A 13,061-nucleotide genomic window follows, 5' to 3' on the forward strand; every position below is an offset into this window, starting at 1 on the left:
GCCTTTATGCTCTGCACAGCCCCTTCACTCACACTTCCTCTCACACCATCAGAATCGCCTACTTCTTCCTCCTTGGTGTTCCTACTTAACTTCCTTTGAAATCTCTCTTCATTACAAGCTATGCTCCCTGCCAAATACTGCTTTCCAATTCATCTCTGTAGGTATCCTGTAGACCTCTGCCGAAACTAAATATCACACAAAGCTTCTCTGCAGCAAGGTAAATCGATCACATCAAGCAATGCCATGTGCACATCCTCCAACACAAAACTTTTTTAAAAATTCAAAAATATTCTCATTTGCATAATATGGAAGAGTAAGAAGAGGAAAGGTCAACTTTGAATGAGTAAATATCTTGGGATCCCTGTGATCTATAGGAACTAGTCACATCGGACAGACAGACAAACACATGCATACTTGCAACCAAAAGCAGACTGAGGTCAGGAGGTCTATTAGACGAAGCAAACCAAAATAAAACAGATAGAAACTATAACTTCCTCCTGGTTTGATTTGAGTTGAGCTGCAGCAGGGTCGGACTATTCCCCAGGAAACACTGCAGCAATTGCTAAGTGGGGTTTGTTATTTTGTTTAGCTTCTGCAGGTGGTCTGGCAAATAGCCAGAGGAAGAGGTTCAACTATATTTGGCGGAGAAGAAACCTGACACTCAGGACTGCCTTGTGCTACAGCTGCTTTGGGGTCAACGACGTCAGCCGTGGCTGTTGTTCCCTCATGAAACAGTTCCATTGCAAACCTAAAGCAGCCACTGTCAGCCCAGACAGGGAGCATTGAAGGGGGTAGTCTAATTGTTGCTGAATTATCAATGCAGTGAGCCAGGAAATGGTTTGGGGGCAGATGGCAGAATTTGAATTCAATGCAAGTCTGGAGTTAATGATGTAATGATGACCATTGTTGATTCACCTAGCTCACTTTAAATGAAGGAAATCCATCGGCTGATCTGGTTTACTGGCAACTCCAGACAATGTGGCAGACTCTTAACTACGTTCTGAAATAGCTGAGCAAGCCAGTCATTACGGGGAACTAGGGATGTGCCACAAAATGCTGGTCCAGCCAGCAATGCCCAAATCCGGTGAATGACTAAAAGAAAATTGCACATTCTCGTATCATCCAGAGAAAGGTGATCCCCATCCAGGCAGGTCACTGAGCAGGGGGTCAGGAATGTTTCTCTCCATAGAACTGGAGTTCATTCATTCATTTGTTTTCATTGTGTACCTAGTGGGATGTCTCCCTTCTCTCAGGCTTTCTTCAAGCCTCAGTCCACACCTCAATGTGATCCACACATCAGATTATCCTCTTTGTGTTTTTATCTACATTTTCTCTTTCAGTTGTTGCTAGTTCTGTCTGGTGAATGGGTGTGCGGGTGAGTGAGTCTGTGTGTGTGTCTCTCTCTCTCTCTCGCTAGTAAAATGTATACATTTGCCTCTACATAAAGAAGGGGTCTTTATGGTCTTTCCATCAATTGTCTGCTCTTGGTTATCTTGCTCTCTGCAACTAAACTTGGCAATCTTCTGGATTTTTGGACTTTTCAACCGCGATCTAACCTAGGCAGTTGGGTTTCCGTCAATCTGTCAACTGAGCAAGCTCGGTAGAAAGACCCAATCTCCTTCTCCCAGGGGAAGAAAGGCTCTTATCACTGTCTCTCTCACACCCTAAGGATGTCCCAAAGCAGTTTGAAACCTGCACACAGTGCAGTCACCAATATAATATAGAATGCATTGCAATTTGCATTGGGGAAGATTCCATCAATAGTAATCTGATCATGACAAACTCGCAGTGTAGTCTGAGGAATAAGCATCAATCCAGGACACTTGGGGTAACACTAACCCCCCCCTCGCTCTTGCTCGCTTTCAAAGTAGCACTGCAGGAACTTTTACATATATCTTGGACAGCATGCTGGGCCTCACTTTGGGCGGCACAGTGGCGCAGTGGTTAGCACTGCTGCCTCACAGTACCTGAGACCCGGGTTCAATTCCCGCCTCAACTGTCTGTGGAGTTTGCACGTTCTCCCCATGTCTGCATGGGTTTCCTCCGAGTGCTCCGGTTTCCTCCCACAGTCCAAAAATGTGCAGGTTAGGTGAATTGGCCATGCTAAATTGGCCGTAGTGTTAGGTGAAGGGGTAAATGTCGGGGAATGCGTTGGTGTGGGCTTGTTGGGCCGAAGGGCCTGTTTCCACACTGTAAGTAATCTAAACACCTCATCTGAAAAGTGGCAATTGCAACATTGCAGCACTCCCTCAGTCCTTTATTGGAGTGTCCAGTTAGATTTTGCGCTCAAGACCCTGGTGTGAGACTAGACGCTGATGGAAACGCAGGTCCTTCTTTTAGTGTTATTCCCTAACAGAAATCAGAATCACAGGAAATAATGAGAGGGCATGAGAGAGATAATTTTGTCCATTCTGAAGGCTTTGTGACATGCCCATCTGCCAGCACACAAACAGGCTTTCCTATCAACCACAACATTTCATTGTAATTAACATAATGTTGAAATAAAAATGAATAAAAACAAAATTTTTGCCATTAACCTGAATGGAGCCTGTTCTCTTCCAACAAATCTAACGTTCCTGAGGGACGGAAATCTGCCATCCTCACCTGGTCTGGCCTAGGTGTGGCTCCAGATCTACACCAATGCGTTGACCCTTAATTGCCCTCTGAAATGGTTGAGCAAGCCACTCAGTTCAAGGGCAGCTAGGGATGAGCAATGGATGCTGGTCAGCATGAGTAAACAATTTTTTTAAAAACACACTCAACAAGATTATGGCAAGTGGTGACAATACCGTTTCTGTCTATATATGTGCACATGCATGGTCAGATTAAGTTTGAGTCACAAAGATGGACAAGACAAGGGTCAAGAAATTGGATTTTCTAGGCCCCTTCTTTATGTAGAGGCAAATGTATACATTTTACTAGAGAGAGAGAGAGAGAGAGAGAGAGAGAGAGAGAGAGAGACACACACACACAAACACAGACTCACTCACTCACTCACCCATTCAACAGACAGAACTAGGCAGGGCAGGTGAAGCGTTCAGGGTAGTATGTTAAGAATAAACAGAGAAGCTCATACCTGTGGCATGACCGAGCCTAAGTTGGTGCCTCAGAACAGGAACAAAATGTGGCAGGCCCCCAAAATCAGTTGGCACGAAAATGCTTTCTACTGCAAAGCGAATCGGTCAAAACTCCCCAAGGACAGTAGGAGTTCGGTGATCAGGGACGATTAGAAAGAAAATTATTTACGGCTCAAGTCTGTTCCATCTGGCAGTATTCGATTTCTTCAATGTTGGCCCTATGAAGGGGGAGCAATGAGAGAGAGAGAGAGAGAGAGAGAAAGAGAGAGAGAGAGAGAGAGAGAGAGAGGGGTTGGAACACTATATTTGAAAAGAAATACATGGTTTGACGTTCATTACTTCGATCAGAAAGGTTCAGGTTTTCGACACAAACAATCAAAGCCGCCAAAGCTACAGACTGCAACCTGGCACAGTTAAAGCAGGATCAAGTCAAATCACATGAACGCAGAATCCCCTTCAAAGCTCTCTGTCACAAAGAGGGCAGTGTCTGATTAAGCACCTATTTCAGGGAGTTACAAGAAACTGCACAGCCTCCTGTCCCAAAATAACATTTTGCAAAAACAGACAGGCCGTCACAGGTTAAAGCAGGTTTATCAATTCATAACATCTACCTCTAAAACGGGAAATATAAAGCCAATAATCAAAACATTTGATGGACCATGATAAACACGTTTGTAGAAGAATCTTACTTGGCTACAAATGTTTGACCGCAAACTTTTCTTTTGAAATTTAAAGTAAAAGGAACATTGGGTAAACATCAACATTCTCTCTTATCACCTTGCCAGCCTGCTGCAGCATTTAGGCTTGTACATCTCTGGGTCACAAGTTTTCCAAACTTAGAATGCGACACAACCTGGGTGAAGGGATCTCACTGCAGTACAATGTAAGTGTGTCTCAGTCTTTCTAAAGGGTTAGTACGTTAAAGAGTCACAGAGTCATACAGCATGGAAACAGACCCTTCAGTCCAATCAGTCCATGCCTACCATAATTCCAAACCAAACTAGTCCCACCTGCCTGCACTCGGCCTATATAATGTACTTATCTAAATGTCTTTTAAACATCGTAACTGTACCTACATCCAGTACATCCTCTGGAAGTTCATTCCACAAATGACCCATTCTCAGTGTAAAAAATCTGCCCCTCACGTCTTTTTTAAAATCTTTCTCCTCTCACCTTAAAGATATGCCCCTTAGTCTTGAAAACCCCCATTCTAGGAAACGTCCCATGCCATCCACCTTATCTGTACGCTGCATGATATTATAAACCTCGAAAAGGTCAAGGTTTAAGCTTAAGCTCCAGTAAAAAAAGTCCCAGCCTATCCAGTCTCTCTTTATAACTAGGGGCAGCATGGTGGTTCAGTGGTTCCAACCCTCCATACCTGCAACATCCTGATAAATCTCTTCTGAACCCTCTCCAGCTTAATAATATCCTTCCCATAACAGGGCGACCAGAACTGGACACAGTATTCCAGAAGAGGCCTCAGAAATGTCCTGTATAACCTCAGCATAATGTCCCAACTCCTATACTCAAAGGTCTGAACAATGAAGGCAAGTGTGTTGAATGCCTTCTTACCCACCCTGTCTGTTTGTGATGCATACTTCAAAGAATAATGCACCTGAACCCGCAGGTCTCTCTGTTCCACAATGCTGCCCAAGTCCCTACTTTTAATTGTATAAGTCTTTAATTATGTAAGTTAGTTAATTATTATAATTATACAAGTTGGTTCATCTTCTGGTTAGTACAGGAAATTCAGATCATGATTAAGTTATAGAGTCCTAGAGTCGTATTGCACGGACACAGACCCTTCAGACCAACTTGTCCATGTCAACCAGATATCCTAAATTAATCTAGTCCCATTTGCCAGCGTTTGGTCTACATCCCTATAAACCCTTCCTATTCATACAACCACCCAAATGCCTTTTACATGCTGTAATTGTAGCAGCCTCCACCACTTTCTTTTGCCATGATTAAGTGGCAGAGTGGACTCGATGGGATGAATGGCCTTGCTTCTACTCCTGTCTTATGGTCTACTTTCTCTGGCAGCTCATTCCACATACACACCACACACTGTGTGGAAATGCTACCCATTGGGTCCCTTTTAAATCTTTCCCCTCTCACCTTAAACCTATGCCCGCTAGTTTTGGACTCCCCCAACCCAGGAAAACACCTTGTCTCTTTACCCTATCCATGCCCCTCATGATTTTATAGACCTTTATAAGGTCACCCCTCAGCCTCCGACGCTCCAGGGAAAACAGCCCCAGCCTATTCAGCCACTCCCTACAGCTCAAATCCTCCAACCCTGGCAACATTAGTGTAAATTTTTTCTGGACCCTTTCAAGTTTCACAACACCTTTCCTGTAGTAGGGACACCAGAATTCTGAAAGTGGCCTAACCAATGTCCTGTACAGCCACAACAGGACTTCCCAACTCCTATCCTCAATGCTCTGACCAATTAAGGAAAGCATACCAAACGCCTTCTTCACTATCCTATCTACCTGCAACTCCACTTTCAAGGTATATGAACCCGCACTCCAAGGTCTCCATGTTCAGCAAAGCTCCCCAGAACCTTACCATTAAGGGTATAAGTCCGACCCTGATTTGCCTTTTCAAAATGTAGCACCTCACGTTTATCTAAATTAAATTCCATCTGATCAAGATCCCACTGTGCTCTGAGGTAACCTTCTTTGCTATCCATTACACCTCTAATTTTGGTGTCACCTGCAAACTTACTAACCATACCTCCTATGTTCACACCCAAATCATTTACATAAATGACCAGCTTGTGGCCCACCACTGGTCACAGGCCTCCAGTCTGAAAAACAACCCTCCACAATCACCCTCTGCCTTCTACCTTTGAGCCAGTTCTCCCCTGTATTCCATATGATCTAAGAGGATTCTGGGTAATCCAAGATGGAAGATAATAAGAAACTGTGGCTGTTAAGATCTGCTCCTTATGGAGATTTTTTTTCAGGTGTTGGAGTTGACTTCCTCAAATTCTAGGAGCAGTAGTTACGTTTTGTAAGATGTTGCATTGTTTTGGAACTTTGTGGAGGAAAAAAAATCAAAACAATGGCATTTTAAGAAAAAGAGAGAGAAACGAAGGCAGTGACCACATGCGAAGTGAATACAAAACAAGTTATTGGGGTCTATTAGTTAGGAAGTTATAACTGTAATTTTTAGGGAGCTAATTAAGATTTAACTTGTAAACTAACAGCCAATAGAGGGTTGTTCATGTCAGTTGGTGGGGTTTTGTGTTCTAGGTGAAAGTCAGGACTGCAGATGCTGGAGATCAGAGTCAAGAGGGTGGTGCTGGAAAAGCACAGCAGGTCTCCGTGAAGCAGGAAAATTGACATTTCTGGCAAAAGCCCTTGTGTTCTGCCTGCAAGATGTGGTCAATCATGGATGCTGAGAGCATCCCTGATAACGACATCTGCAGGAAGGCGTACCTAGCTTCAGCTGCTCATTGAACAAACAGATCGGCTTAAGTGGCAGTTGGAGACACTGAGGTGCATACAAATGGCGGAGAGTGGCGTAGATAGAAGTTAGAGAAACATGGCCATACCCAAGGTACAGGAAGATAGATGGTTGATCGTTAGATGGGGCAGGCTGTCAGTGCAGGATCCCCCTCTCAAACAAGTTTTCCACTTGGAATACTGATGAGGGGGATGGCCCACCAGGTAACAGCAGCAACCAGATCAGTGGCACCATGGCTGGCTCTGCAGTACAGAGGGGAGAGACCAACAGTTATTGGAGATTCAGGGGCACATATAGGCACTTCTGTGGCAGAGAGAGAGATCCCAGGCTGGTATATTGCCTCCCTGGTGCCAGGGTCCTGGATCTCTCTGAGCAGGTAAGGACATCCCGTACTAGGAGGGTAAACAGACAGATGTCACTGTCCACATTGGTACAAATGACATGATTAAGGTGAGTGACAAGGTCCTGCAATGATAATTCAGGGAGTTAGGTAGTAAGCCGAAAAACAGGACCTCTAGGTAGTAATCTCAGGATTACTCTCCATGCTGCTGAGGCTAGGAACAGAGATAGCGTGCAATTGAACATGTGGCTAAAGAGCTGTAGTAGCTGGAAGGGCTTTAGATATGCAGATCAATGGGATGTCTTCCAGGGAAGTGGAACCTGTACAAGAAGGATAGGTTGCATCTAAACTGGAGACGCACCAATATCCTAGCAGGGAGATTCCATAGTGTCACTTGGAAGGGTTTAAACTAGCATGGCACGGGGATGGGAACCGGAGCAGCGGGTCAGTATATAATCAAGACTGGAAAGAGCTTGAGACTAAGGAAAACATAGCTAAGAGGAAGAGCAGTCAGGAAGAGTTGCTGAGCTCAGTGGAACTGGAGGCTTGGACTGTGTACGTGCTTCAATGCAAGAAGTCTAACAGGTAAGACCCTGGATTAATACATGCAATTAGGATGTTGTTATCACAGAGACGTGGTTGAAAAACTGACAGCATTGTCAGCTTAGTGTTCCACGATATCAATGTTTAGATGGGACAGAGGAGGAAGCAAAAGAGGTGGGGGAAGTTGCATTACTGGTTAGGGAGCATACCACAGCTGTGTTGGGGAAGGGCACCCTGGAGGGATCTTGCAATGAGGTATTATGAATAGAACTCAGGAATAGGAAGCATGCAATCACAGTGCTGGGATTGTACTCCCAGCTGTCAGCGAGAGATAGATCAAGAGATATGTAGTCAGACTGTGGAAAGATGTGAAAATAACAGGATTGTGGTGGTGGGTAATTTTAACTTGCCCCATATTGACTGGGACTTGCTTAGTGGCGGAGTTTTGGATAGTGTGCAATTTGTTAGGTGTATGCAGGATGGTCTTTTGAATCAGTACGAGAGTCATCCAACAAGGCTGGGGGTCTTACTGGACCTGGTACTGGGAAATGAGCCCGTCCAGGTGATCGAAGTTTCAGTGGGGGAATACTTTGGGAACAGTGATCATAATTCCGTAAGTTTTTGGATACTTATGGATAAGAGTGGACTTTGGATCAAAGTATTAAATTGGGGAGAGGCGACCTATAACTGAATCAGGCAAGAATTGGAGGATGAGGATTGGCTGTTTGAAGGTAAACTCACATCTGACACGTAGGAATGTTTTAAAGACCAGTTGATGAGAGTGGAGGACAGGCATGTTCCTGTGAAGATGAAAGACCGGAATTCAGGAACCTTGGATGGCGGGAGAAATTATCAGTGTGGCGCTGGAAAAGCACAGCCAGTCAGGCAGCATCCAAGGAGCAGGGGAATTGATGTTTTGAGCATAAATTCTTCATCAGGAATGAGGCTTCTGCAGTCCTGACATCCTCCCCAGGGGAAATTGTTAGCTGAGTCAAAAAAAAGGGAAGCATATCAAACATCAAGGCAACTAAAAAGAGACAAAGTCCTTGAGGAATACAACAGGCTGAAACAGGGAGTTAAAGAGGGCTAAAAGGGGCTATGAAATGTCCTTGGCCAACAGGGTTAAGGATAATCCCAGGGCATTTTATACATACATTAGGAACAAGAGGGCAGCGAGGACAGAGTAGCCCCACTCAAGGATAAAGGAGGGAGGACAAAGGAATCAGAGGAAATGGGTGCGATCCTTAAATGAGTTCTTTACATCAGTATTCACTAAAGAGAGGGACATGAGGGATGCTGAGGTTAGGGAAAGGTGTGTGAATACTGTTGCTCAGGGCAACATAATGACAGAGGAAGTGTCGGGTGTCTTGAAATACATTAATGTAGACAAATTCCAAGGGCTGGACAGGATCTATCCCAGGATACTGTAGGAGGCAAGGGAGGAAATAGCTGGGGCCTTAACAGATATCTTTGGATCAGAGGACTGGAGATTGGCCAATAATGTTCCTTTGCTTAAACAAGGAAACAGAGATAATTCTGGTAATCCTGGTCAGCCTGACAGCAGTGATAGTGAAGCTGTTGGAGAAGATACTGAGACACAGGATTTGTTCATATTTGGAAGTGCTTGGACTGGTTAGTGATAGGCAGTATGGATTAGTGTAGGGAAGGTCATATCTCACCAATTTGATTGAGTTTTTAATAAGGAGGTGAAAAGAATGATTGATGAGGGAAGGGCAGTGGATGTTGTCTACATGGACTTTAGTATGGACTTTAGTAAAAGGTGCAGTCTTATGGGATCCATGGCGAGCTGGCTAGAAGGATATAAAACTGTCTTGGTCCAAGATGACACAGTAGTGGTGGAAGAGCACTTTTCAGAATGGAGATCAGTAACTAGTGGCATTCAGATATATAAACAACAAAGGTCCCACCACCACTAGTTATTGATCACCATTCTGGCGATCAAGGCGGCATACGGAGCTCTTGCCTTCATTGATTGGGGCATTGAATATAAAAGTTGGCAAGCAATGCTGCAGCTCTACTAAACTTTAGATTGACCATGTTTGGAATATTACATGTAGTTCTGCTTGCCACACTACCAGAAGGACATGGATGCTTTGGGGAGGGTGCACAGAAGGTTTACCAGGATGTTGCCTGGTCTGCAGGGTTTTAGTGGTTGGATAAACTCAGATTGTTCACGCTGGCGAGACTGAGGCTGAGGAGCGAACTGTTAGAGGTCTACAAAATTATGAGAAGCATAGATATGTTGGATAGTAAGAGACTTTTTCCCAGGGTGGAAAGGTCAACTACAGGAGGGCATGGGTTCAAGGTGAGAAGGGGCACCTTTAGGGAAGTAGTGCAGGGAAACATTTTCACACAGAGGGTGGTGGGTGCCTGGAATGCACTGCCAGTGGAGGCGGTGGAAGCAGGCATGTTTAAGGCATATCTTGATAGACATGTGAACGGGAGGTGAACAGAGGAACAGAAGCAGTGTATGGGCAATAGGTAGCAGGTCTAAATAAGGACTAAAAATCAGCACAGGCCTGGTGGGCCAAACAGTAAAAGAGCTCTAGTTAAGAACAGTCTCCAGCACTGAAAATGCTCTCCTGAAACATTTCCAAAGCATCCAACTACTATTGCTCTCTGAAGTGGTTGGAGATATTTGCTTTTTTTAAAAAAAAATGCCTCTACTGCTTTTTGAATTCCCAGTTTTCCTCAATAAACTTGCATTTATAAAATAACCTTTAATAAGTAACGCATGCCAAGGTACTTTTTAATGCCTATTAACATATGCCAACAGGGCACTTCCAATGTTTTATGTTAAGAAAAGAACACCTTTAAAAGGAGGTAATGGTATGGAAGTCAGGAACATTAGGAAAAGGTTCCAGGGCTTAGTGCCAAGGTGGTTGAAGGTGTGAGTACAAATGCCTCTATTCACTGCACATTTCTCCTTACCTTCAAAATCCTCCTAGGGGCCTCGATACCACCTTTTTTCGTCAGCTGACTTTATCCCTTAACTCAAGAGTTACATACACAGCCAACCAGCTTAGAGGGATTATTGCTTCAAGGCAAGAAGAGGGGGACACTACCACTTTGTAAAGAATCCGCCGTTTCTTTGTGAACTCTTTCTCAAATGCTTCAACTGAGAATCACTGTGGGACAGTTGGCTATTTTGACAGATAAAATTTTAAGACAACTGGTAAATTAACAAGGAGGAAAGACAGTGGTGTAGTCTTACTTCACTGGCTTAGAAATCCAGTGAAGGTACTCAGAGCACAGTGGTAGTGTCCCTACCTCTGAGCCAGAAGACCCAGGTTCAAGTCCCACCTGCTCCAGAGGTGAGTAATAACATCTCTGAACAGGTTGATTCCAAAACATCTAGAAATCTAGGGCCCAAGCTAATGTTCTGGGTTCAAATTGAACCACAGTGCCTAGTGGAACTGAAAATCAATTAATAAATCAGGAATTAAAAGCTAATCTCAATAACGATGACCACAACAACAATCATCAATTGTAGTGAAAACCCATTTGATTCACTAATACCTTAATTGACCTGTTGTACTCTACATGAGGATCCAGAGACAGGTCAAAGTTATTGACTTTTAACTGCCCTCTGAAATGGCCCAGCCTCAACTCAAGGGCAATTACGTAAGAGCACAAGCACTAGGAGCAGGATTAGGCCATCTGGCCCTTCGAGCCTGCTCCACCATTCAATAAGAACATGGCTGATCTTTTTAGGGCCACAGCTCCACTTACCTGCCCTCTCACTATATCCGTTAATTCCTTCATTGTTTGAAAAAAAATCTATCTTAGCTTTAAAAACATTTACTGAAGTATCATCAACGACTTCACTGGGCAGGGAATTCCATGGATTTACAACCCTTTGGGTGAAGAAATTCCTCTTCAATTGGAGAAGGTGATGGCCTCGTGGCATTCTTACTGTTGTCTGTATGGAGCTTGCACATTCTCCCAATGGGTTTCCACCGGGTGCTCCGGTTTCCTCTCACAGTCCAAAGACGTGAAAATTAGATGGACTGGCCATACCAAAGTGCTGTGTAGTGATATGTATGTTAGTTGCATTAGCCATGGGAAATACAGGGATAGTATCCAGGAATGGGTCTGGGTGTATTGGGCTTGTTGGACCCAATAGCCTGTTTCCACACTGTAGGGATTCTAAGGATCTTGCCCCAGAAAGAATACAGAAAATAATGGGGGGATTGTTAGGCAGGAAATGGTGATCTTGAATGCAGCAAGGGTGAAGAAGTCAGGACAAAAGAGAGGATTGGACAAACACAAATCAGGAGACATTTTCAGGGCTATAGGGAAAGAGCAGGATGGGATGAGAACAGGTAGGACAGGTAGAGAGAATGGTAAGTAAAACAACCCTGGCTTTCTTAATGGGGCAGAGAAAACAAACGTTGGACTTGGGCATAAGAGTTCAGCTCAAGTATTGTGTACAGTTGTGAATGCCACACTATTGGGAGGGTGTGAACATATTGGAGAGAGTGCAGAAACTGTTTACAAGAGTGGTTCCAGAAATTTGGAACTTCTTTCATGACGATCAGTTGAAGAAGTTGGGACTGCTCTCCTTGGAGAGAATAAGGCTAAAGGGAGCTCTGACAGTGTTTCTCAAAACAATGGGCAGGCTTGAACAGAACAGACAGGGAGAAACTGTTCCTGCTTGTAAAAGGAACACAAACAAAAGGGCATAAATGCAAAACAAACTGCAAAAGAAACAATAGTGAAGTGAGGAAATGAGGAAAAGCTTTTTCACTCAGCGAACAGCGAGTATGGAATACACTGCCTGGAAAAGTGGTTGAGACAGGTTCAACTGGGACATTCGAGAGAGTATTCGATCATCATTTGGATAAAAATAATGTGCAATGCTATGGTGGGGGATAAAGCAGGAGATTGGCACTTGAGTAATGATGGCGAAAGTGGAGACTATAGATGTTGGTCACCAGAATTTAGATCAGAGTGGGGCTGGAAAAGCACAGCAGGTCAGGCAGCATCCAAAGAGCAGGAAAATCGACGTTTTGGGCAAAAGCATTTCATCAGGAATGAAGGGCTTTTGCCCGAAACGTCGATTTTTCTGCTCCTCTGGTGATGCCTGACCTGCTGTGCTTTTCCAGCACCACTCTAATCTTGACTTGAGTAATGATTGTCATTTAATGAGTCAGTGCAGGCATGATGGGCCAAATGGCCACCATTTACACCATGGCACCTCTGTGAGCTGTGACTAACTGAATAGCTTTTCTTAAAAAGGAGCATTCTGAAGGTACAGATGCCAATGGCAGGACACAAGGAAAATTAGGACGACACAAAAGGCCAGAACGTGTCCATCTTCTTCTCAATTTCTTTTAGGTCACTAATAGAGGGAGGTAGGGAAAGGGGCGATGTATCTGCTGCAAATCAAGTTCGAGATGAAAGCCTCTTTGCTTCTCTATTCCCTTTCAAGATCCTGTTAAACAGCTGCCTGAGGAAAAAGCAAGGGCTTCAAAAGCTTGCTGTTTCAAATAAACTTGTTGAACTATAAATTGGCGTTGTGTGATCTTTGACCTTCAATACACTGTTCAAGAGGGACAGGACTGGGGGAGGCGTGGGTAAGGAGGGACACCTCGCAACTAAAA

The 13,061-nt window shown here is 44.2% G+C and overlaps 1 protein-coding gene across 6 annotated transcripts in view; it reads right to left on the bottom strand.

The window, feature by feature from the left end:
- LOC140463330 (CREB3 regulatory factor-like) overlaps positions 1-13,061 on the bottom strand; it is a 158,441-nt gene that overhangs the window by 60,702 nt on the left and 84,678 nt on the right. For 3 of the 6 annotated variants that reach the window (XM_072557130.1, XM_072557131.1, XM_072557136.1), the window contains one exon: positions 3,077-3,295. The exons of 2 other annotated variants lie outside the window; for them this stretch is intronic. In XM_072557130.1, the coding sequence (XP_072413231.1) occupies positions 3,077-3,085 (9 nt within the window). In that variant the 5' untranslated portion in view covers positions 3,086-3,295. Of the gene's footprint in view, positions 1-3,076; positions 3,296-8,175; positions 8,242-13,061 lie in introns of those variants that run through there. One more of the 6 variants, XM_072557132.1, reaches the window with a different exon arrangement.

The sequence above is a fragment of the Chiloscyllium punctatum genome, chromosome 38, assembly GCF_047496795.1.
Source record: "Chiloscyllium punctatum isolate Juve2018m chromosome 38, sChiPun1.3, whole genome shotgun sequence".
Lineage (NCBI taxonomy): Eukaryota > Metazoa > Chordata > Chondrichthyes > Orectolobiformes > Hemiscylliidae > Chiloscyllium > Chiloscyllium punctatum.